The sequence below is a fragment of the Narcine bancroftii genome, chromosome 11 (assembly GCF_036971445.1).
Source record: "Narcine bancroftii isolate sNarBan1 chromosome 11, sNarBan1.hap1, whole genome shotgun sequence".
In the NCBI taxonomy this organism is placed as follows: Eukaryota; Metazoa; Chordata; class Chondrichthyes; order Torpediniformes; family Narcinidae; genus Narcine; species Narcine bancroftii.
Window position 1 is genome coordinate 70795352 of NC_091479.1, and position 22050 is coordinate 70817401.

The following is a 22050-nucleotide window of genomic DNA, read 5'->3' on the forward strand; positions in this document are numbered from 1 at the left end:
CTTATCTAGCGTAGTTAGTCTTGTAAAAATCCCCTGCAGTGTTTCAGAAGAGAACTATCAAACCAAATTTGACACTGAGGCACATCAAAGATATTGGGACAGCTAGGTCAGTTTTAATGAGTATAAAAAAAGGAAAGAGATGTGTAGATTATTAAGGCAGAGGATTCCAGAACTTAACTTTGAGCTCTTACAAACTTTGGCACTTGTAATGCAGCAATGAAAAATGAAGTGTAAATTCCCAACACTTGAAGCATCTATACAGCTTTTAGATGGTTTCTTATGGTTTTTACACAGCCTCTGGGTAAGGAGAAATTTTCGCAAAATTCCCGCAATGCAGGCTGTGTGAAATGTTTGAAACAGAAATGACTGACTCATTCCTGTTCCAAATTTTTTCCTGCGGCTCCCCTAGACATTTTTGCGGACTGCCTGCAGTCTAAACTGAACTGCAGGTGGTCCGCAACGACGGGTTAATGAATAGCACGTATTTGCAAGGCCCGCCTCTTTACTTACCGCACTTCTGCTATTCAGTGTAAAATCGTGTAAGGAAATGGAGATTTCGAGTTCTGGTTATTTGTGTGTGAACAGAAGGCAGGAAAAACATTTTGAATTAAAAAAAACCCAGTAAATTCTATGTAAAAAAAACATATCAAGAGTTGTGACATCAAAGAAGCGAGTAATGATAATAGACACTGTTTTTACTGGGAACATTACCGATTCTTTTTTTCCCAAACTTTATTTAAAAGATAATAAAAACATAACATACAATCTAATAACAATCAAAAATTAATTTTACAGAAATATATATTAAAAAAACAACAACCCAACAAAAAAAACCCATCCCACCCACCCACCCCATCAGCCAGCTCCCTTAAGGGGATCCAAAAATATGAATTATATAAAAAAATTATATGTATTAATAGCAATTCAGAATATTTCTAAATGCATATGGAAACCATTTATCAACAAAGAAAGAATAGTTTTCATGTAAATTAGAAGTAAGTTTTTCCATAACAATACAAGCTTTCAATACATTTTGCCAACGTAGTATATTAATCTCTGTAGTATCTTTCCAGGTACTAGTGACACATTTACGCGCTACTGATAGCACTAAATGTACAAAAGCAATTTGAATTTTATCCAGCCCCATTCCTCTCAGAGAAACCATATCACCCAACAAAAAAATCATTGGATCTAATGGTAATTTAAAGTTATATAATTTTTCCAAAATTATCTTAATGCCTTGCCAAAATGGTTGAACTTTAACACAAGACCAAACAGCATGTAAAAACGTTCCAGTACATAAACCACATCTAAAACAAGAATCCAAATTACTAATCCCATATTTTTTCAATTTCTCCAGGGTCAAATAAAATTGATGTAGAAAATTATAATTAACCATTCCATATCTTACATTGGTCAATTTAATTACATTATCTTGAAACATATCCGCCCAATCATATTCAGGGAAAATAAACACTAAGTCACTTTCCCATTTAAGTTTAGATTTTTCCCAATCCGGTTTATCCATATTATCCTGTAACAAATGGTACATAACCGAAATATACAGAGGAAATCAAAGATTCAAATCTCGTCAAAGTAGGTAAATTAATCTCTCTACCATAAATATCTTTTACCAAGGCTCTGAGTTGATAATAGACAAACAGAGAATTTATAGATATACCAAATCTTTCCCTCAATTGATTAAAAGAAAGAAATTGTCCCTCTTCAAAACAATCCTGTATTGTCTTTATACCCTTAGAATCCCAACTCTTTAAATAATTATTAAACATTGAAAAAGGAATAAGCTGGTTATTATACAATGGAGTTAAAATTGATAATTTACTTTTTGATCCAAAAACCATATTTCTTTTAATCTAAATCTTTAACAAATGTGTCAATACTGGCCTATTATGTCTCTATAACAAATTCGAATTCCAATGAAATATAAATTGATGTACCTCAGCCTCAGAAGTACATGCCATTTCCACCCTGGGCCAGCTAGGGGGTTGATCTAAATCCATCAATCTACTAATAAATTTCAACTGGGCCGCTTCATAATAATTTTGAAAATGTGGTAACTGAAGTCCACTCAATGCGTATTTCCATGTAAGTTTATGCAATGCCACTTGATCTAATTTACCCTTCCATAAAAACTCCTGCACTGCCTTATTCAGATCCTGAATAAAGCCCTTTGAAAGTAAACAAGGTATTGACTGAAATAAATATTGAATTTGGGGGGAAAAATATTCATTTTAATACAATTGACCCGGCCAATCAACGTTAATGGAAGATCTTTCCATTTAATCAAATCCGCTTTAATCCATTTTAATATAGGCACATAATTTAACTGATACAATGACTGATAGTTAGCATCTACAAACACACCCAAATATTTAATTTTATTTGTCCACTTTAATTTTGTAATAATTTTAAATTCAGAATAATATCCTATTCCGACTGGTAAAATTTCACTCTTATCCCAATTAACTTTATATCCAGATAATTCTCCAAATTTTGACAAACACACTTGTAACTGCTTCAATGACCATTTTGGTTCTGTCAAATATATCAAAACATCATCTGTAAATAAATTGACCTTATATTCTTCATTCATAACCTTCATCCCTCTAATTTCATCATTTTTCCTAATAGTCTGAGCCAATGGTTCAATAGCCAATGCAAATAAGGCTGGTGACAATGGGCAGCCCTGCTGAGTTGAATGAGTCAACTTAAATGGTAAAGAAACCTGACCATTTGTCACCACCCTGGCAATTGGGTTTGTATATAAAGCTTTAACCCAACCAATAAAAAAAGGGCCAAATTTAAACTTTTCTAACACCTTAAATAAAAAAAATCCCATTCAACCCTATCAAAAGCCTTTTCTGCAACTTATGCAACTACCATAGAATGATTAGGCTGATTTCAGTATGCATTGACCAAAGTGATTAATCGAAAAATATTATCCGATGCATTTCTATTTTTAATAAATCCTATTTGATCAGTATGTATCAATTTAGGTAACTACTTAGCAAGCCTGTTAGCTAATACTTTTGCTATAATTTTGTAATCTACATTTAATAGGGAAATAGGCCTATATGAAGACACTTTTAGTGGATCTCTATCTTTTTTTGGGATAACAGTTATTAAAGCACTTGAACAAGATTCCAATAATGTCTGATCCTCAATAACTTGCTCTTTATAAATGTTCTTTAATAAAAGTAGCAAATTCTGTTTTTTTCAGTAACATTGCATTAAACCTCCATCTATACAACGAATGTACCACTTCTGAACCTTCACAAGAAAAGAATAATAACGAATGGTCTGATATAACTCTACTTTTATATTCAGCTTGCAATACTCTACCCTGTGGGTGTGCTGATACCAAACACAAATCTATTCTAGAAAATGAATCATGTCATGAAGAATAAAAAGAAAAATCTTTCTCTGTAGGATTAACCTTTCTCCAAATATCTACCAGATTTAAATCTTTCATCAACACACCAATTTGTATTGCCATATTTGATTTCCTTACACTTTTTGGATTTCTATTCAATAAAAGGTCCAAAACACAATTAAAATCTCCCCCAACTAAAATATTTTTGTTAGCTCTAGTTAACAATAAAAAAGTTTCTGAAATAAACCGCTCATCATCTATATTGTGAATAAAGATTAAACAAAGTCCAAGATTCAGCAAAAATTTTACAATTCACTTGTAAAGCTCTCCCAACATTTCCCTTTAACGATTCCAGTTCAAATGGTAAATTTTTATGAATCAAAATCGCTACCCCTCTTGCCTTAGAATTAAAAGAAGAAGAAAACACATGTCCAACCCAGTCTCTTTTTCAATTTCTAATGTTCTTTTTTGGTCAAATGTGTCTCTGGTAAAAAGGCAATATCAATTTTCATTTTTTTAATATAAGCCAATACCCGCTTTTGCTTAATTGGATTATTTAATTCCTGAACATTAAAAGTTGCAAAACTCAAAGTAGACATTTTTACTAACTACTAATATATTTACAGACCATAAAATAACGCTCCCCCTTATAAATCTTCAAAATAAAAAAAACCCCTTAATAGAAGAAAGAAAAAAAAGGAGATAGAAAGGGAATTTTTTTTTAAATTTTCTCCCTTTCTCCCCTTCAAAAAGTAAAAGTTACCCAAAAATTAAAAAAAAAACACCACCCAAAGGTAGTAACACCCTAAAAATCTGGGTGTAGAAAGCCCACTAGTGACAGATGACTATCAAAGCTGTCGGTGTCATCCACTCCCCACTCCCCCAACCAGACACATACTCACTATTTAAATAAGAACAATCAAATATAATAGATACATTCAGCCCAATGATTCCAAACCCAGTGATTATTCCGGTCTTCAATTTCAAGAAGACTTTGTGTCGACTCTTCTTTCTTTCCATTCTTACCATTCTTCCCATACCCATTCCCATTTCCATTTACCCTCCTCTTTGGAGAGGATGGTGAAGACCGACCATTCCTTCGCAATTCTGGCAATGAATTAGCAAAAACCAAAGCATTATGATCATTCTCAAAAAATTGGGATTGAAAATTTCCATAAAAAACTTTCAAAATCACAGGATAATGAAAGGCAAACTGATAGCCCTTTCGCCACAGTAGATCTTAAGCTGAATTAAATTCTCATCGTCTTCTAATAACCTCCTGACTCAAATCGGCATAAAAAAACACTCTGTTATTTTGAACCATCAACGGAGATTGACTTTGCCGCGCTTTCTGCACCGCCGTTCGTAAGATCATCGCTCTATCTTGATATTTCAAACAACAAACCAGAACTGCTCTCAGTGTTTGTCCTGGAAGTGGTTTCTTCCTCAATACTCTATGAGCTCGATCCAATTCCAAACCTTCAGGAAAAAACTCTTTGCCCAATACTTCAGGAATCCAGTGCCTAAAATTTTTAATTGGATCAGAACCTTCAATATCCTCTGGAAGACCAACTATTTTCACGTTATTCCTCCGGCTTTGATTTTCCAATGAATCAATCTTATACAATAAATTCCTTTTTCGAATCCCCCAGTCTACAAAGGAATCCTCCACTTTTTCCATTTTTTTCCCTATTACGCTCCACCTGATTTCAACATTCAGAGAAAGCTGTTTCAATTTAAAAAAAATTATCTTGTACAGATTCAACAGATTTTATACATCTGTTAATATCACTTTTAACTACAGTCATTTCTTGTTTCATAGTTGTCATTTCATCACACAAAATATTCATTATTGTTTTCACCTCCATAAATCCTTGGGTCTTTTGAGTTGACATTTGTTTTGACATATTCTCCATTTGACAAGCAATCCCTTCCAAACAGTGAACATCGAGTCCAGTCCAGGATCCATAACCATCTTTTGAGGCCTACCTTCTCTAACTTCAGACACCTCCTTCTGAGTCGATTCCAGCAAGGTAAGTTCCTCTTCCTCCTCAGGCACAATAGATCCTTTATCTGTGCGGCTGCAGGTTTGAATACCCGACGGCGGCACACCGACCACATTGGGCCACCGCCATTCGGGCTCCCCCACAAGTTCACGCACCCAGGAGGCCCTGCTCATGCCTGGCAGAACCTCTGAACGCGCAGGTGCATCTTCCGATGCTACTCTGTGTATCCCGGGGCCACCAGGCAGTGTTGCGGGCTCACAGGATCCGACATCACGTGCATGCAGGTCGGCAATGGCTGAGCTTACCAATGTGCCAGCGCCATCTTGCGACTGCAGGGTCGGTGCTGGCGTCAAACTCAAATGGGCAGGTGTTCTCTGAGGTTTGGAGGCTCCCAATGACGACTCTGCTGTGCAGGTAGGCCTCAATTCTTCTACACTTTTATAGGGTAGTTTTTTCTGAAGTTGAGCTTTAGATTTCTTCACATTAGTAGCCATATTAAATCACTCTTATTCAGAAGGCTGTAAATACTATTTTTAACCACTTTTGTAATTTTTAAAATTGGGTACTTAAGAATCTAGCTGGGGAAAGGTGAAATTACACATCTTTCTTCTACCCCACCTTGCCATGACCTCCGAACATTACTGACTCTGAAGGAATATTATTGACCAACTGTGTGGCATTTCAACTTTGACGGTATTTGATTTCAGTCCTTTTGTGAACATGAACTCCAAACTGAATGAATTAAGAAAGGCAGAAATCATACCTGTTCATACCTTTCACTCACTTTCTGAGTCAAGTGAATGAAAAGAAACTCTGTAACCCTTCATATTCACATGTTACTGCACTATGCCAAAAGAATACCCCTGAATGTGGAAGGAGAATCTGGTGGATTCTTCAGGGTTTATGCAATATTTCTGCTGGATTCTCCTTTCTTCTTAAATTATCCAGTCAATACTTAATATCAGAACTTTGTGGTGCAAGATGTATTGCTATTTGCATAATGGGCAGTAAGAAATTGATGAAACTTACCACTTGAAAGATTGTAGCATGATGCAGCTCAGGGATACTGTTCAGCCCAACCTCTCTGCACCAACACTTTTGCATGGCTATAAAACAAGACATGAGACCTGGTTTCAGCCCCACGAACATTTTTTAAAAAATTCTAGCTCTGAATTTTACCATTGAATTCAATTTCCATTATCTATCCAACAACCCATTCTGGATTACAACATTTTCTGTATTAAAAAAAAAAGTTTATCCTGGTCCAACTATTCTTGCATCTAAATACTCTGGTTACCAAATCCTTTATCCTATCAAAAATTGTTCATGATTTTGATTGACTCCTCTCAAAATTCCTTTTTGACTTTTCTGTATGTTCATGCAAAAGTTGTTGGATTCTAATTATTGGAACTTTTATCATAAGATTAATTTTTATTTTAGAGTCCATTATCAATTAACGTTGTTTCAAATACGTACAAAGGAAGGTATGTTATAATATTTAGCTGTTTAATTTAGTTTCTATTAAAGCTTTAGGTGGCGGTGTAAGCCTCTTAAATGTTCTTAAATCTGCAAAACAGTTAAACTGGTGGGTGTTAAATGAATGAGATGTCCATTTCTTTTAAATTTCCACAATTACTGTAATTGTTCACTGTTGTTAATACTGGAGTTCACAGCATGGGTCAGTTGTACGTTGAGGAAGCCCTAGCTCGTTAAAAAAAAACTATTGTTCAGAAAAGTTAAAATGTGTTCAGAATAATAACCACTTTTTGATCTTGTTGCAAAGGTATACAAGCAAATTATAGGTATGTTAACCCATAGTTTACCAGATTACAGACTGTGTTTGGAGCAAGCCAACAAAAGCAAAGTACAGTTTTGAAAGAGTACAGGCAGAAACCAGGTTAATGGAAATTAATGCAACCCAAAGGATGGTCTGTCAATCAATAGTAATCTACAATAATTGCACATTTGTTAAATGAATGCATAGCATTCCGGTTCAGAATGTGAAGGTGATCTTCTACAGGATATAAAAAATGCTTATCTAACATAAAGACTGGCATAATATGTGTATCTCACGAGTATCAATCTGTGTTTCAAATTAAATATTCTAGATTGTAATCTTTAAAAATAATATGTATTGATTTATGTTTTAAAATTGATTTTGTCACTTAATTTTGGCTCAAATCCAACATTGTTTCCAATAATTAATATCTAATTGTAAATCTTTTTATAATTCTGTCAATGGATGCAGCACATTTTCACTTTACTGGTAGTCAGTTCTCATAATTATGAAATTGAAATCATTTTGAAATGTGATGGATGTATAAGTTGGGAGACTGATTTCTTAGAGAACATGAGAGTCTGTAATTAATTATAATCATAAATACACAATTGATACATTCTCACATAACTGTTTTGTAAAAGTTTGAACAAAAGCCTGAAGGCCTTTTTATATACATGTCACAGGTATGACAATGTTAAACATTTGCACGTAACTTACCCAAGGATAGTCTGCTCTGACTGATGGCCTGTCTGACGTGCTAAATTGAAATAAAGGACGTCACTGGATCAAGTATACTGACACATACTCAGATGATAGGCTCTTTGCATAATCTATGAACTATTGACTTGGCAATTTTTACACACTCATTTTGAAATATATTACATTTAATATTTACTAATGATGGATGTAATATACAGTTTTCTTTAAAATCAGGATGAGTGGCTTCCTGAAATAACTCCCAGAAGAAGTTAGCACAGATGGCGATCAGACCAGAACAACAAATAGCAACAAAGAAGCTGGATCACTCATTATCACTCCCTACAAAGCATCGACTGGAAATCGTTTAGAAGGAAACTATTTTTGATCAGTGCAAACTTGGTAATGCTGCAAGTTTAGTTTAATTTTGAACAAGAATAATTATCAAACATCGTTGTTCTTATAGAAAGGACTTCAACTGTGGGCATAAACCTACAGTTCCTCTAATATTAATTAAATAAGCAACGTGGTCCTACGGACTTCATTGTGGAGATATGCAAGTGAGTGAGGTGATTCTGAAGGTTAATCTTAAAGGTCAATGCCAGAATATCACTATATCTATCTGGAAAAACTAAGAGTTGATGAATAGAAAGCATCTTGCAAAGCTGCTGGTGTTAATCTGTCAATACATATTAAGGTTCAAACATATTGTGAACAAGGAGGATGACAGAGAAATAGGAATTCAGAAAAGGCTTTGAAGTAACTCCATTGGTCCAGATTTTGTGGAGAGTAACAAATGATTTGGCCAAACTGTTGTGAAAACAGTTACATTTTCCCACAGACCTTCTCTGAGTTACTGCATGGGAATCTGAAGTGATTAGGTCCGGCATCTTGTCCAGGTGATCTAGGATTTCTATGGATGGGTTAAACCTCTGTGTACACCCTTAATTAATCACATTGACGCTACCTCACTGAGCCAAGTGATATAAATCATGAATAGAGAGAAAAGAGGGAAAAATCCCATAATCAAGTTGGCAGATGACACCATAGTTGTTGGCCTGATCAGAGGGGATGATATGACAGCCTATAAGGACAAGGTCCAGCATCTGGCTGTGTGGTGTATTGACAACAGCTTGACCCTTAACACTAAGAAGACCAAGGAGATTATTGTGGACTTCAGGCATGTTGGAAGCCACACTCATGTCCCTATTTACATCAATGGAATTGTGGTAGAATGTGTATCAAGCTTCAAATTCCTTGGTGTCCACATTTCCGATGATCTCACCTGATCCCTGAACTCCTTCAGCCTGATCAAGAAGGCTGCCTTTATTTTCTGCAGAACATGAAGAAAGTACACCTCTGGCCCAGGATGTTGATGGATTTTTTACCGCTGTATCATTGAGACTGTACTCACCTATGTCATCTCAGTGTGGTGTGGCAATTGTCCTCCAACAGACCATAAAGCACTTCAGCAGGTGGTGAAAATTGCCCAGCGGGTTATCAGCATCCAATTATCCACCATTGAGAACATCTGTCAAGAACGCTGTCTGGGCAGGGCGGAGAGCATCATCAAGGATGCATCACACCCTGACTATAGACTTTTTACTCATCTCCCATCTGGTGGGCTCTGCAGGAGCCTTCGCCCTCAAACCAGCAGGCTCAAGAAGAGCTTTTTTACCCCTAGGCTGTGGGCCTGCTAAACCACATATCCCAGTGCTGAGTGGTTCTGCACTCACATTGCACTGTCAGTACTTTTATCATTGTTTGCTTGCTGAATGCACTTGCTTTTATTTACATGTAGTTATTTGTATAAATCACTTTTTTAACTTCTGGTTGGTTGCAAATTGTATTTCATTGTCATTGTGCCAGTAAAATTCAAAGCCAATAAAGTTGAATCTAATCTAATCTAATCTAATCTGAAACATTTTTAATAACAGTATGTCAAGTTAATGAAGGTTAACTTTCAGTGTCTGGGAGACTGTTTAGCATTAATTAAGACATCATTCTATCCCATCAAAATGTATTTAAAGTGGAATGACATCCTTTCCTCATTCTAGCATATATGGGTGGGGGGTGGTGGTGTCAAGTGGGTAAATATGTTTTTGCTCTCATTCTTGTTTTAAAGGCATTGGTTTCCTTGGTGACTGTTTGTCTTTCCAGGGAAAACAAAGGAAAGATTTTTTTGTGTTTCTTGTGTGCATGACTTTTGATTGAAACTTGAATCTTAAAATACAGCATCTTTCTTCCCTACCTGTTTATTAAGACAAAATCTCTCAGTATGGCATTATTTGTGGAAAGCGTCTGCTGACCAGAACAGCCCAAACAACAACTTCCCATTGACCTGTTTAACAGTGCATGTACTATCACTGAAGTTGGTGTCTGGTTATGACAAACGTACCATTAGCTTTATCACCCTGGCTGTTATATTTCTGAATTAAATAAGTTAATTTAAATTATTAGCACTTCATTTGTTGTTGAGCTCTAGAAAATTGTCACTTGTAGTTTGTTCCTGAAAAAATAAAAGCTTAAACACAAACATTAAATTATTTATTCTGAGATGATGTAAAACTAATGATTGGTTGTGCATTTATATTACAATTGTGGCTCTTACTGACATTGCAATTGTAATGTAAATTCAGTCTAAATTTTAGGTGGAACACTTGAGCCAACAACAACGGCACAAAGCTGAGAGAGAATTTTATCCTTACCTTCCCTCTTCCTCTTCATTGTCAGGCCCTTAACACCTTCGCTTCCAATTGCATCTCAAGTTTAGATTTGGTTTAAAATCGTATTGAATTATTGAGAGGAGCATGAATGTATCAAGTTCAAGTTTATTCATGTACAACCTGTCCAAACAACATATCTCACCATAATGCACACACACAGTACATCGAACACACCATACGACATATATACATCGCAATCTAAAATAAATATGTATAAAAATAATTTACATTTCTAGAATTGTGCAACAGTTTCACCACCTGTGGGAAGAAGCTGTTTCCCACCCTGGCAGTCCTCGTTTTTAAGCTCCTGTACCTCTTCCTTGAAGATAGTATCTCAAGGATACTGAGGGCTGGATGGTAAAGGTCCTCAATGATTCTCTAAGCCCTCTTTAAACTCCTCTCCCAACCCTGAAGCTATCATGGATGGATGGAAGGGAGATCCCAGTGATCTTCTTAACTGTTTTAATTACCCTCCCTGCTGACCACGAATCTGATGCTTTGCAGTTACATAATGATCCAGCTAGTCAGGACACTCTCTATTGTGTTCCTGCAGAGCGTTGTTAGGATGATGGCTGGTAGGCTTGCTCTCCTCAACCTCCTTAGGAAGTGTACGCACTGGTAGACCTTTTAATGAGGTGGTGTTGTGGGTCCACGTTAGGTCATCCTTTAAATGGATGCCAAGTAACATTGTGCCTCCCACTTTCTCCACAACAGAGCTATTGAAGGGGAGTGGTCCTTTGTCCTTCTGAAGTCCACAATGATTTCCTTTGTCTTGTCCAGGTCTTAAAGCTCTTTCAATGCTTCCCGTGCATTCGCTAAAGGTGGAACATAGACCATTGTGATCAGGGTAGGTAGAAAGGTCTGTGTCTTATCATTAGGGGCATTATCTCTGGTGAACAGTGGGTCTTTACAATGCAGACATTAGTACATCAGTCCTTATTTATGTCAAAACCTCAGTCCTACACTTGAGGGTAAGCAGCCAAGAGGTTAATGACTTCTCTAAAGTTAATGAGGAAAAAAATTAAAATGGGATTTGTATTTATACCATTTTGTTGGCATCTTGGTCAGCATGAAAACATTTCAGCCACCTCGCTATGGCTCTAAGTGAAGGGCTTTAATCCTTTCCGTGAGCATAAGCCAATAGAATAGAACGAGCATTTTAGATTTTTGTTATTGAGATGATTTCTCTGTAAACTGACAGCCCCGTTTATTGAGAATGCCTTTTAATAGATTTCTGGGAATTTGCACACTACTGCATCTTCTACTGATGTGGCCATACAAAGCCAAGAAGGATTAAAATCGTTCGGAAAACCTGCAGCATTTCAAAAGACATCAGTCTCTGTCACATTTTTGATTTTGAGAAATATCAATGAGATTTTTTTTTAACCTACTAACATGTGAGTTGCAACATGTTAAGATCGATGGAAGGTTATAAAGCATCATCGTGGGTCTTGCTGTGGCTGCCAAACAGATACAACTTAAGGAATCAACCAAATAAAACCAAGCAATAAATATTTCTGAGATTTGTAGCCATTTGTTATCACAGTGAAGAAGGGCTCGTTTTTCCTATTGTGAGGTTTACACGATCTCCTTTTAAAATCCAGAACTATTTACTTAGGATTAGTACATTGCAAGAGGGGAATCTAAAATGAATGCAAGGACAATGCTCGTGTTTCAGTTGAGAACACCAGCGGCAAGTCTGCAAGATACATAATTAGGAGAGAAAAGCAATCAGCTGGAAGAACTCAGAGGGTCAAGCAGGATTTCAGGACGGGACCCTTCAACCCTGTGTCGATGAAGAGCTCCAACCTGAAATATCAAGCAGTTTTCTTCCACTGCTGCTCACTGAGTTTCTCCAGCAGATTGGCTTTTCTCCCAAATTCCAGCATTTGCCATCTCTCATGCGATTCCATTCTTAATTAGTTGCAACTTCTGGTTTCTGCAACAAAGGGAGGTAAGTATGAAGAATCCTAGCCTTCCAAAGTTTGTTAGTCATTTAGGATAGATGTTTAAACATCCTTAGAATATTCTGGCCTCAACAGCAGAAAAAAATTGGAGCTGGGTGGATGCAGATGTCAGTAAATGTATTGCACAGTTTAGTCTTTGAATACCAGATCTGGTGCCTTCTTCCACTACCACCAGGCCTGACTCCATTCATTGTTCCCTCAAACAAAGGAATTCACTCTGAACTCTTTTGTCACTCATTTTGTTACTATTTTTCTTTGTATCCTTTCTGAACGTCTCCAGGCAACTCAACACCTGCTCCATCGACTTGCACCCACTAACCATTCTCATCACCGAAACTGGCTTCTCAACTCTAGTGTTTCTGACAATACAAGGAAGCCCTCTTTCTCCTCAAAAATCTATCCACAATCTCCCCCATCCTTGCGAAAGCGACAAAGCAGCTTGACTTACCTCTCCAAAGTGTACAATGGGCAATCATTTGTAATGCATTTGATCCAAACTGGAATCCTCTTGTTCTCTATAACAGTATTAACATTCCCCCACCCTAGTTGGAAATGACATCTTTGGTAACCACTACAATTGCAGGCAATGATCATCTTCCTTGACCTCTCACTAGCCTTGGACACGGCCAATCTATCTCGCTTCTCGGCTGCCCTCCGTGGAAGCGCCTTTGATTGGCCCTGGACATCCAGATGTGGGCACCGCCTGCCCATTAAACCTCATCTCCCTCCCTTTCACTGTTATCTCAGGAGTTCCCCAAAGACCCATCCCTCTCCGACACACATAGAAGAAAGTGAATTAGATAGTGGCTGATCCTGATTACGGGTAATGAGCAGCAGACGCTGTTTGTGGAGAGAGAGAGAGAGAGAGAGAGAGAAAGAGAGAGAGAGAGAATCCAGTGAAACTCTTATCTCAGGCCAGGTCTTCCTTGCAGATTTTATGCGCTCCCATCATTTCGTTACAATTTTAAGCTTCTAAGTTCACTTTGGAGTTGTTGCCCCCTGTTAGGAAATGGTGGGGAGGGGGTCGAAGGGGAGTCGTGTGCCCCTGAACGGCGCAACATTGCGCGGTGCCCCTCACGCGTGACGCGGCTGACAGGGGAGTGCCGGATCCATTCAGAGGGAGCGCTGGCTTCAGACCCAGCCATTGCACTCGCGCCCGGGTACCCCATGTGTTTGGGTAAGCAAGCAAATCCGTGATCATGGGAATCCGGTAGAGCGGGGAAGCAAAAGAGGAGGAAACGTCCGGTGAGATGGAGATAGATCGTTATGCAAGTACGAAAATGGTCTATTTTGAGAGGAGTTCAGAATGATGGGGTTGCTTTCGCTGGTTCAGACCTGGGGTCGGTCCTCGTTACTTTCCCTGGCGTCACCAAGGTGGATGGGGGCGTGAATTCAGAGCAGCAGCGAGAGAAAGCGGCGAAGGTTTCGCGGTTGAGCTTGAGGGTCGTTTCATGTTCCGTTATTGATCTGATTTCCTGGTTGCACATCAACAGGGCGCCGTGCGGAGCCAGCTCTCCTTCATTTTCGCGAAGAATTCTGACGCCGGAGAGCTTGCAGGAGCGCCCAGTCCCCGGTCAGGTGGAGGAGGAGGAGAGAGTCCAATCCCCGCGACTGTGTGAACCTCCGCCTGTGCCAGGCGCCCCGGGAAGGCGAGGGTTGGCAGCGATGCGGGTGATGCCAGGCACGGATGTGATCAAAAAAGCCGCGGGAGCATCCAGCCAATGCCCCGTCCCACTCAGCAACAGCCGCCTCCTCTCCTGCTAACCCTTCCAGCCCCGGGACAGCCGAGCCTTGATGCGCCTGGTCCAAGTCTGCCAGCCCGCCCAACGCAACCAGCAGCGACAGCATGAAGCTGGGGGCGACCCGAGCCTCTTGCCGACGTTGGCTCCTCGCCGCCAAGTGCTGCTGGCTCCTGGCGGTGATGCAGAGGAGCCAAGCCCAGGAACATGCCCACTCCATCCGGCTGGAAGGGGACCTCATCCTCGGGGGGCTCTTTCCCGTCCACGCCCGAGGCTCGTCCGGGACCCCTTGCGGCGAGATCAAGAAGGAGAAAGGTATCCATAGGATGGAAGCCATGCTGCACGCCGTGGACCAACTCAACCGCGACCCCGACATTCTGACCAACATCACACTGGGCGTCCGCATCCTCGACACCTGCTCCAGGGACACTTACGCCTTGGAACAGTCGCTAACTTTCGTCCAAGCTCTGATCGAGAAGGACGCAACGGACGTGAGATGTGCCAGCGGCGAGCCTCCCATCATTGCTAAACCCGACAAGATCGTGGGAGTTATAGGCGCCTCTGCAAGTTCCGTCTCCATCATGGTCGCCAACATACTGAGACTTTTCAAGGTAAGTTCACTGGTCAAAGGGCCCCTCGAGTGGGACCCCTGGCTTTGCCCCAGTTGAGAACCGCCCAATGTCTCGCCTTTATAATGTTGTATTTCGTTTAGCGCTTGGTCGTTGGCGGGACTGGTCAGAACAGGGAACCCGACCATTTCCCCCGGCGAGTGAGTGAGAGGGGGTCCTCCTTGAGAGCCTTCTGGTTGATTGTCGATCTTGGCTTCATCTGAAGAGTTGGGAGAGAGCAGTGTTGCAATTCGAGGGAGAAACTCGTACGTCGCTTTGATTGAAGCGGTGGAGGTGCCGTGTTGGAGGGGGAGAAAGTCGGGGGGAGTCGGGTGTGGATGTGAGGGAAGTGCGGAGGGAACATCTCTTAACACGCACCAGCGTCTGATATGGGGCGAGATTGTGTTTGGACTTTTACTGTGGTATTCGTGGACGCGGAGACGATCAAGGAGCGCGACTCGCCCTTAAAGCGGGGCCGTCACTCGTCTAGATTTGACTGGATTATTATTATTGTGTAGTATTTTGTATTTTAATTACTCTTCATGCAGAATATTATACAATACAAAACTCATATCGAGCGATAAAAGAGACGGCGATGACCACTTTGTAGGGTGCTTTCAAAGTGCTCGAGTCGCAAAGAAGCCGTGTCGGGATTATCACGCCGCTGCCCCGTCCCCCGCCGCTGCCCCGTCCCCCGCCGCTGCCCCGTCCCCCGCCGCTGCCCCGTACTCCCGAGGCAAGTGCAAGCGATCCTGCAAATGAATACCATCTCCAGATGCGATCGCAATTCCAATCTCAAAACTTATAGAAGGTCTGAGTGTGAGATCCAATATTATGAAACCAGAGTTTGCTTGCACGGTTCTCTCCGGCTCAGACATTATCCTGGTACCCCGCAGTGAGCACCTTTCAGTTTCAAGAATACTGCGTATCCGTTAAATGCTAACCTCGTCACTCTTTCCTGCCCCGCGTGGGGTGGGGTTGGAGTTCACACTCGGGGTGAGTCCCTGTGTCGCTGGCTGCCGTGCAAGCAATTATAATGGCACGCTACTTCAAATAAAACGGAATTTCTGCTGGCAGAATGATGTCGACGGTGAGTGAATGGGGCAGCGGGCTGTAGATGGGGTCGTTCACAAAACAGTAGTGTTGGTAATAATGGGGTTGTTGGCATGGACAGCAATTCTGATATTTCCAATATCCTTATAAAACCGTTACCCTGTGATTGAATAGGTTATAAAAGTTTGAAGTAAGGATGAAACGAGACCTCTGGCAAACGTTGCATCTAGTGAATTGCAAGCACAAGAGTAGATTGAGCCACTGAAAGGGTTAACTGTAGTTGATAGTTGGTACTGTATTCATGTCATTGGCACTGCATATTGTAAGGCGTGTTAAAGCTGATGGCTGAATAACCCATCTGTATGCGGGAGCTAACACCGCGCCCTTCAACGTTTTCACCATTAACTGTGACAAAATGCAATCTGTTCATCAATCTGACTCAAAGAATCCAGCTCCCTCACTCCCGTGTCAAGGGAGCGATAGAGCGAGAGAGAGAGAAAAAAAAACGACTCAAGGCATCCAAGACCAATTCTGGAAAGATGTTGGACAGCCCAATCCTGTGATAGCGTTTCAGAAGACGCTAAGGCGCCTTCTCCATAATCTAGGATTATGTCTTATCAAATGCAATTTATAAAATTTAAAACAGAATGAAAAAACCAACACTGACAAAGGAATTAATACATTTTACCTCGTTTATTTGCACACCTCTCATCAAAAGCAAATGACCCTTCTATCTAAATATTATGCAAAGGCATTTGCAAAATGCAACAATTCGACCATTGTGTGTTAATGCAGATTGCAGATTCTAACCAAAACAATACATGCAGGATTAATGTCCGTGGATTGAAAATGGATATGATTTAGAAAATATAGAGAGTAAGAAGCGCCCTTTAATCGAATGTATTCATACAGGAATTCTGAATCTGATATTGTGAAGTCGTAATATCTCTGACACAATGAGCATGGATGGAAAAGGAGCAATGCTACATGTCAGGTCAATGATGGTATTCCTGAACATAATAAATGTGCAAAACAAGCGAGAGGACCTCCAGGAGGCACTATTGCATCATCAGGTTTCTACCTGGTAGAATTATAAAACTAATCTGGGCTGAAATGCTGCAGGAAGGTTGTGAGGTAAGAAAAGACCAACTGCTTTTCAACAAGGAAAAGAGAGAGCAGAAAGCATTTTTAAAAACTTGCTCCATGACCTTTCGTGCTAACCTTTAAGTTCGGAGGAGTATTGTCTAAGGGGAAAGTATTTGTGCATTCCATAGGGCATTATGAAATCTGGAGATGTGAATGGTTGCCCGACTAGCAATTATTGTTCTTTAACTCCAGAAGGAAGTTATGCAACTAAATGACCATTTCTGAAGGTGGTCCACAACAATGTGGAACTGATCCCAATTAGTCCAGACTTGGTCTTAATTGCATATTTCTTTCTCTGAAGCCCAATTATTTTGGTCATGTTGACTGTGGTCACTTTTTGTTTGTTTCTGAAGTTCCTTCTGCAAACAATTCAAATTTTCAAGTTTATGTAATGGATTTGAATTCAGTCTACATTAAATGAAATGTACATGATATAGTTCAGCTTTGGTTTGGTGTATTGTTGTCATGAACATTGTCCGGTGCCCCTAACAATACGAGAAGGAGAAGCAGGACACTGAATCAGTCACATAATTAGTACATGACAGTAGATATATTAAGTTGATCTCAAATGGAGTGAAGAAAATAACTTGCTAAAATCAAGTAATCAGATATAATTTTAGCCAATTGTCAATAAACAGCAATTAATATTTTTATCTGTTACACTTTCAGATTTTCAGATTTCAGGTTTTATTGCCACTGTACATACATGACATCACATACAACCTTGAGATTCTTTTTCCTGTGGGCGAGGCAGAATTACTACTTATTGGTAGTGCAAAAAATAACTGTACACAGTGTATACATGTAAACAAATTAAAAACTGTAAACAGATAACAAATGTGAACAAACTATGCTACACAACGAGAAAAAAGTGCAAAAGTAAGAGTCCTTAAATGAGTTTGTCATTGAGGAGTTTGATGGAGGAGGGTAGGAGCCATTCTTGAACCTGGTGGTGCGAGTCTTTTCTGAAGGCAGCAGAAAGAACAACGTGTGTGCTGGGTAGTATGGGTTGTTGATATTCTCAGACAGCAGCGTTCCCTGTAGATGTTCTCGATGGTGGGGAGTGTTTTGCTGGGATGTGTCCAGTACCTTTTACAGGGCTTTATGCTCTCCTTTCATTTCCTTTCAATGATCTTAATTTCTGTAGATGTATTGGTTTTAAAACATTAACTATTCAACTATGAGCTGACCACAGTCAGTACAAATTTGAAACAACGTCTTCTCCTCACTGATCATCAACATAAGGCGCACCCCAAAGATGCGTGCCTCGCCCACTGCTCCACTCATTATACACCCTTGATTGTTTTAATTTTAAATAAGACATACAGCACTGCAGCAGGCCAATTCAGCCTTATATCCATACCGCCCAAATTACACCCCATTAACCTACACTCTGATAGTGGGAGGAAACCGGAGCCCCCTCCCCGGAGAAAACCTACACAGACATGGGGAGAACGTACAAACACCTTAAAAGTTGTGTGCTAAACACTACGCCGCCCACTCGGTGACCAGGCACAATTCCAGTGCTATCTACAAGTTTGCCGATGACACCACAGTGGTCGGCAGAATCACAGACAGTAATGAGGAACTGTACAGGAGGGAGATAGATCAACTTGTTGAATGGTGTAATGACAACAACTTTGGGTTCAACCTCAGGAAAACCCAAGGAAATGACGGTGGACTTCAGGAGGAAGCCAGGGGAACACGACCCAGTCCTGATTGAGGGCTCAGTAGTGGAGAGGGTCAAGAACTTTAAATTCCTGAGTATCAACATCTCCGAGGATCTGTCCTGGAGCCTCCGTTTTAATGCAATCACAGAGAAGGCTTGTCAGTGGCTATAGTTTGTGAGGTTTCTGAGGCAGTTTGGTATGTCACTGAAGACTCGCGTAAACCTCTACAGATAGTGTAGAGAGTATTCTGGCTGGTTGCATCACTGCCTAGTATGGAGGCGCCAACTCTCAGGACAAGAATAAACTCCAGAGGCTTGTTAACTCAGCCCATGACATCACAGGCACCAGACTTCACCCAATCAAGGGCATCTACATGAGGCAGTGTCTTAAAAAAGCAGCCTCTATCCTCAAAGACCCTCCACCACCCAGGCCACGCCCTCTTCACTCTGTTACCATCGGGAAAAAGGTACAGGAGGCTAAAGATGAGCACTCAACGGCTTCTTCTCCGCTGCCATCAGATTCCTGAATAATCAATAAATCAAAGCCACTGCCTTACTTTTCGAGCGCTACTATTTAATTTTTTTTATAGTAATGTTGTAAGATGGTTATAATATGAACGTTTGCACTGTGACGCTGCCGCAAAAACACCGGATTTCACGACTTGTTCATGACAATAAATTTTGATTCTGATTCTGACAATTGGCTACAGAGATAAGGACATGGAATTGATTATAATTTGAGCTAGCAAAAGTGAAAAGTGAAAGGAAATGAAATGTTAGGCTCGTTTTATACCATGTGGCAAACAAAACATTCAGTTCATGCAGATGGAAGCCAACAGAATGTAACTAATTGTGAAATGAAATATTTAAACAGTTATAGAGTCCAACTTTTGATGTTACATTGTGAGTTATTACTTCTACTTCCAAAAAATGAATCCTCAAATAGAACAAACAAATGTAATCTCCTTGTCCTTTGGGTTTCTCACATCATTGCCATTAAGAAAATGTTGGTTTTCTTCTTCAGCTTAATGTTTCCTGTCTTGAAATTGTCACCACTCTTCTCCCTTTTCCCTGCAAATGGATTTATATACAGAAAGACTCTGGGAAAGGATCCATCATTTCTGAGTGCTCAATGAACGTATCTCCTCCCCATACGTTAGCTAGGAAAATATATGAATTATCCGTACTCAAGAAAAGGCATTTGTACAGAAATCTGTTGCCACCCACAGTTAAACCAACAATTTCAAAGAAGGTCAAGCTCAGGTTGCCAAAGGATGTTAAGGCGTCCACAGAAATAAAACGTGGTATTTTGGGCTCTTTCCTAAATTGAGCTTGAGATATCTCAACATCTTGCAGTTTGCTATTCACTGTTGTATGAAGGTCAATGAGATTCTGTTCAAAGAAAGCTAACACTGGTTTCTTTGCCAAGGAGCAGAAGGTGCAGACAGTGCATGGTTTCAGTGGGATTGCAGACTTTCCCTAGTGCATTGTGCCGTTGACAGCTTGCATATTGCATTGAAACACTGCATAACAATTGGGCCCAGTATGGAAATCAAATGGAATTCTCAGCCTCTCGCTGATACATGATCCTGATTGATGCCCAGTAGCCTGGCAATAGTTAGGCCATTTCAGCTGAACCCTCTGCCTTGAGGCCGACGACAGGACCAGACTGAAAACTACAAACTCACCCTTCAGGCAGCAGCCCTAAAAGGCTGCTCCAGTGTCCCAGTCATATCCAGAGGCACCTCTTAATGCCCTCTGGATCTGATGGAGGAGGGGAGACTGGTGCCGCAGCGCCACCTGTCATAAATATGTGGCATAGCGATGGGTGTCTTTCCTACCCATAGTCCCCATGCAGGTGGAACCGCTGTATTTCCCAGAACAGTTCCAGCTGAGTGGGGGATTATGGGTGGGGATGACTGCCATTGCTATACCATATTTTCAGCTGCAGAGAGTGGCTCTGAAGACAGAAGCACCCAGTGAGGTGCCGGAGCGGCCAGCCGGGCTGTCACAGCCCACACTGGCCGCCCCTGACGTCCCACGCTGGCTGCCCCTGCCCCAAAAACCCCTGCCAACCTCCCCTCCCCAGTGGGGCAGGGGCTGTCAGGTAGCAGGGTGGTGGGGGGCTGTCAGGTAGCAGTGTGGTGGGGGGCTGTCAGGTAGCAGGGTGGTGGGGGGCTGTCAGGTAGGAGTTGGGTCGCGGGCTGATGGAGTCTTTAACCTGCCCCTAAACAGCTGCTTAGTGTGGCTGTACATTGAGGTGAGTTGGCGGAGGGCTGTGCTCCGCCAATTATTCCACCTCGAGGAGAGTTGGCATCGGCGCTTCGGAGGCACTCTCGGAGCATTCAGATAGTTAAGTATTTAGCTGCAAGGGGATATAATCTTTGCCTTTACACAGGGCGTTTGGTCCACCTGAAAGGGCCTGTTGTGAATCTTGTGTTCATCAGCAATCTATGGTCTTAGCTGAACTGAACCAACTGGACATATTCTGATGACACGGGTTTTGGAGCAACTGCAGAGAAAGAAGCAAAGGAGAAGGGAAAGAAGGGACTAAGATGGATTGTTCCTTTTTGCCGGAGATTATGTTGGTGATTCCAGTAACTATACCCATTAATCAGCTTCTTTTAACCTTTCCACTATCTCTAACCATCAATTGGCCATGGTGCAAACATAAAAACCAACACAAAATAATCCAACTACTTTTAATCTTAATGTCATTGAAGCAATAACCAATCGACTATGAATACAAATCTGCCATAAAAGGTTGAATTGTTTGTCAAATAGTTTTGAATTTAAAAATAAAATGTGATCATGATGGTTGTGCTATGAATGTTAATCATAGGGTTTTATTGTCGGTCTTTTGTGTGCAGTCGTCTCTCCAGGACTTGGGAGATGTTACCTCCAGTGTATTAGTGTTTCTGGTGCTTCAGGATTCAGGCTTCAGGCTTCACTTAGGGAGGTTGTAGATGGCCTTATAGACCGATCTTGAACAATTCTGAGCCTTGGAGGCCTGAGAGCAGACAGCAGCTCATGCTCCAGGTAGTTATGATAACCTTCTAGGAGCAATGCCTTACCGATCATAAATGGTTTTTAGACAGCAATGTTGGAAGAATCTGTGAAAAATGTAACATAATTACTCAACTTGTGGTCATTTACGCTGCACTCCTTAAGTTCCTGTGCGCGCTGGTCATGGTGCTTTTACGTGGCTTGATGACGAATTCATGAGGTGAGTTTTGTGGTGCGATTTAAGCCCCTTTCACACTTGT

At 40.7% G+C, this 22050-nt stretch overlaps 1 protein-coding gene and 1 long non-coding RNA gene across 2 annotated transcripts in view; both read left to right on the forward strand.

The window, feature by feature from the left end:
- Window positions 1-10286, forward strand: part of LOC138745885 (uncharacterized) — a 34168-nt gene extending 23882 nt beyond the window's left edge. Inside the window, exon 3 of the long non-coding RNA XR_011346566.1 lies at window positions 8114-10286. This is a non-coding gene — a long non-coding RNA (uncharacterized lncRNA). The remainder of the gene's footprint in view (window positions 1-8113) is intronic.
- A 4129-nt stretch (window positions 10287-14415) lies between these two features.
- The window catches only part of LOC138745224 (metabotropic glutamate receptor 8), a 326930-nt gene continuing 319295 nt past the window's right edge, over window positions 14416-22050 (forward strand). The window contains exon 1 of the mRNA XM_069902285.1: window positions 14416-14919. Coding sequence (XP_069758386.1) covers window positions 14416-14919 — 504 coding nt within the window. The remainder of the gene's footprint in view (window positions 14920-22050) is intronic.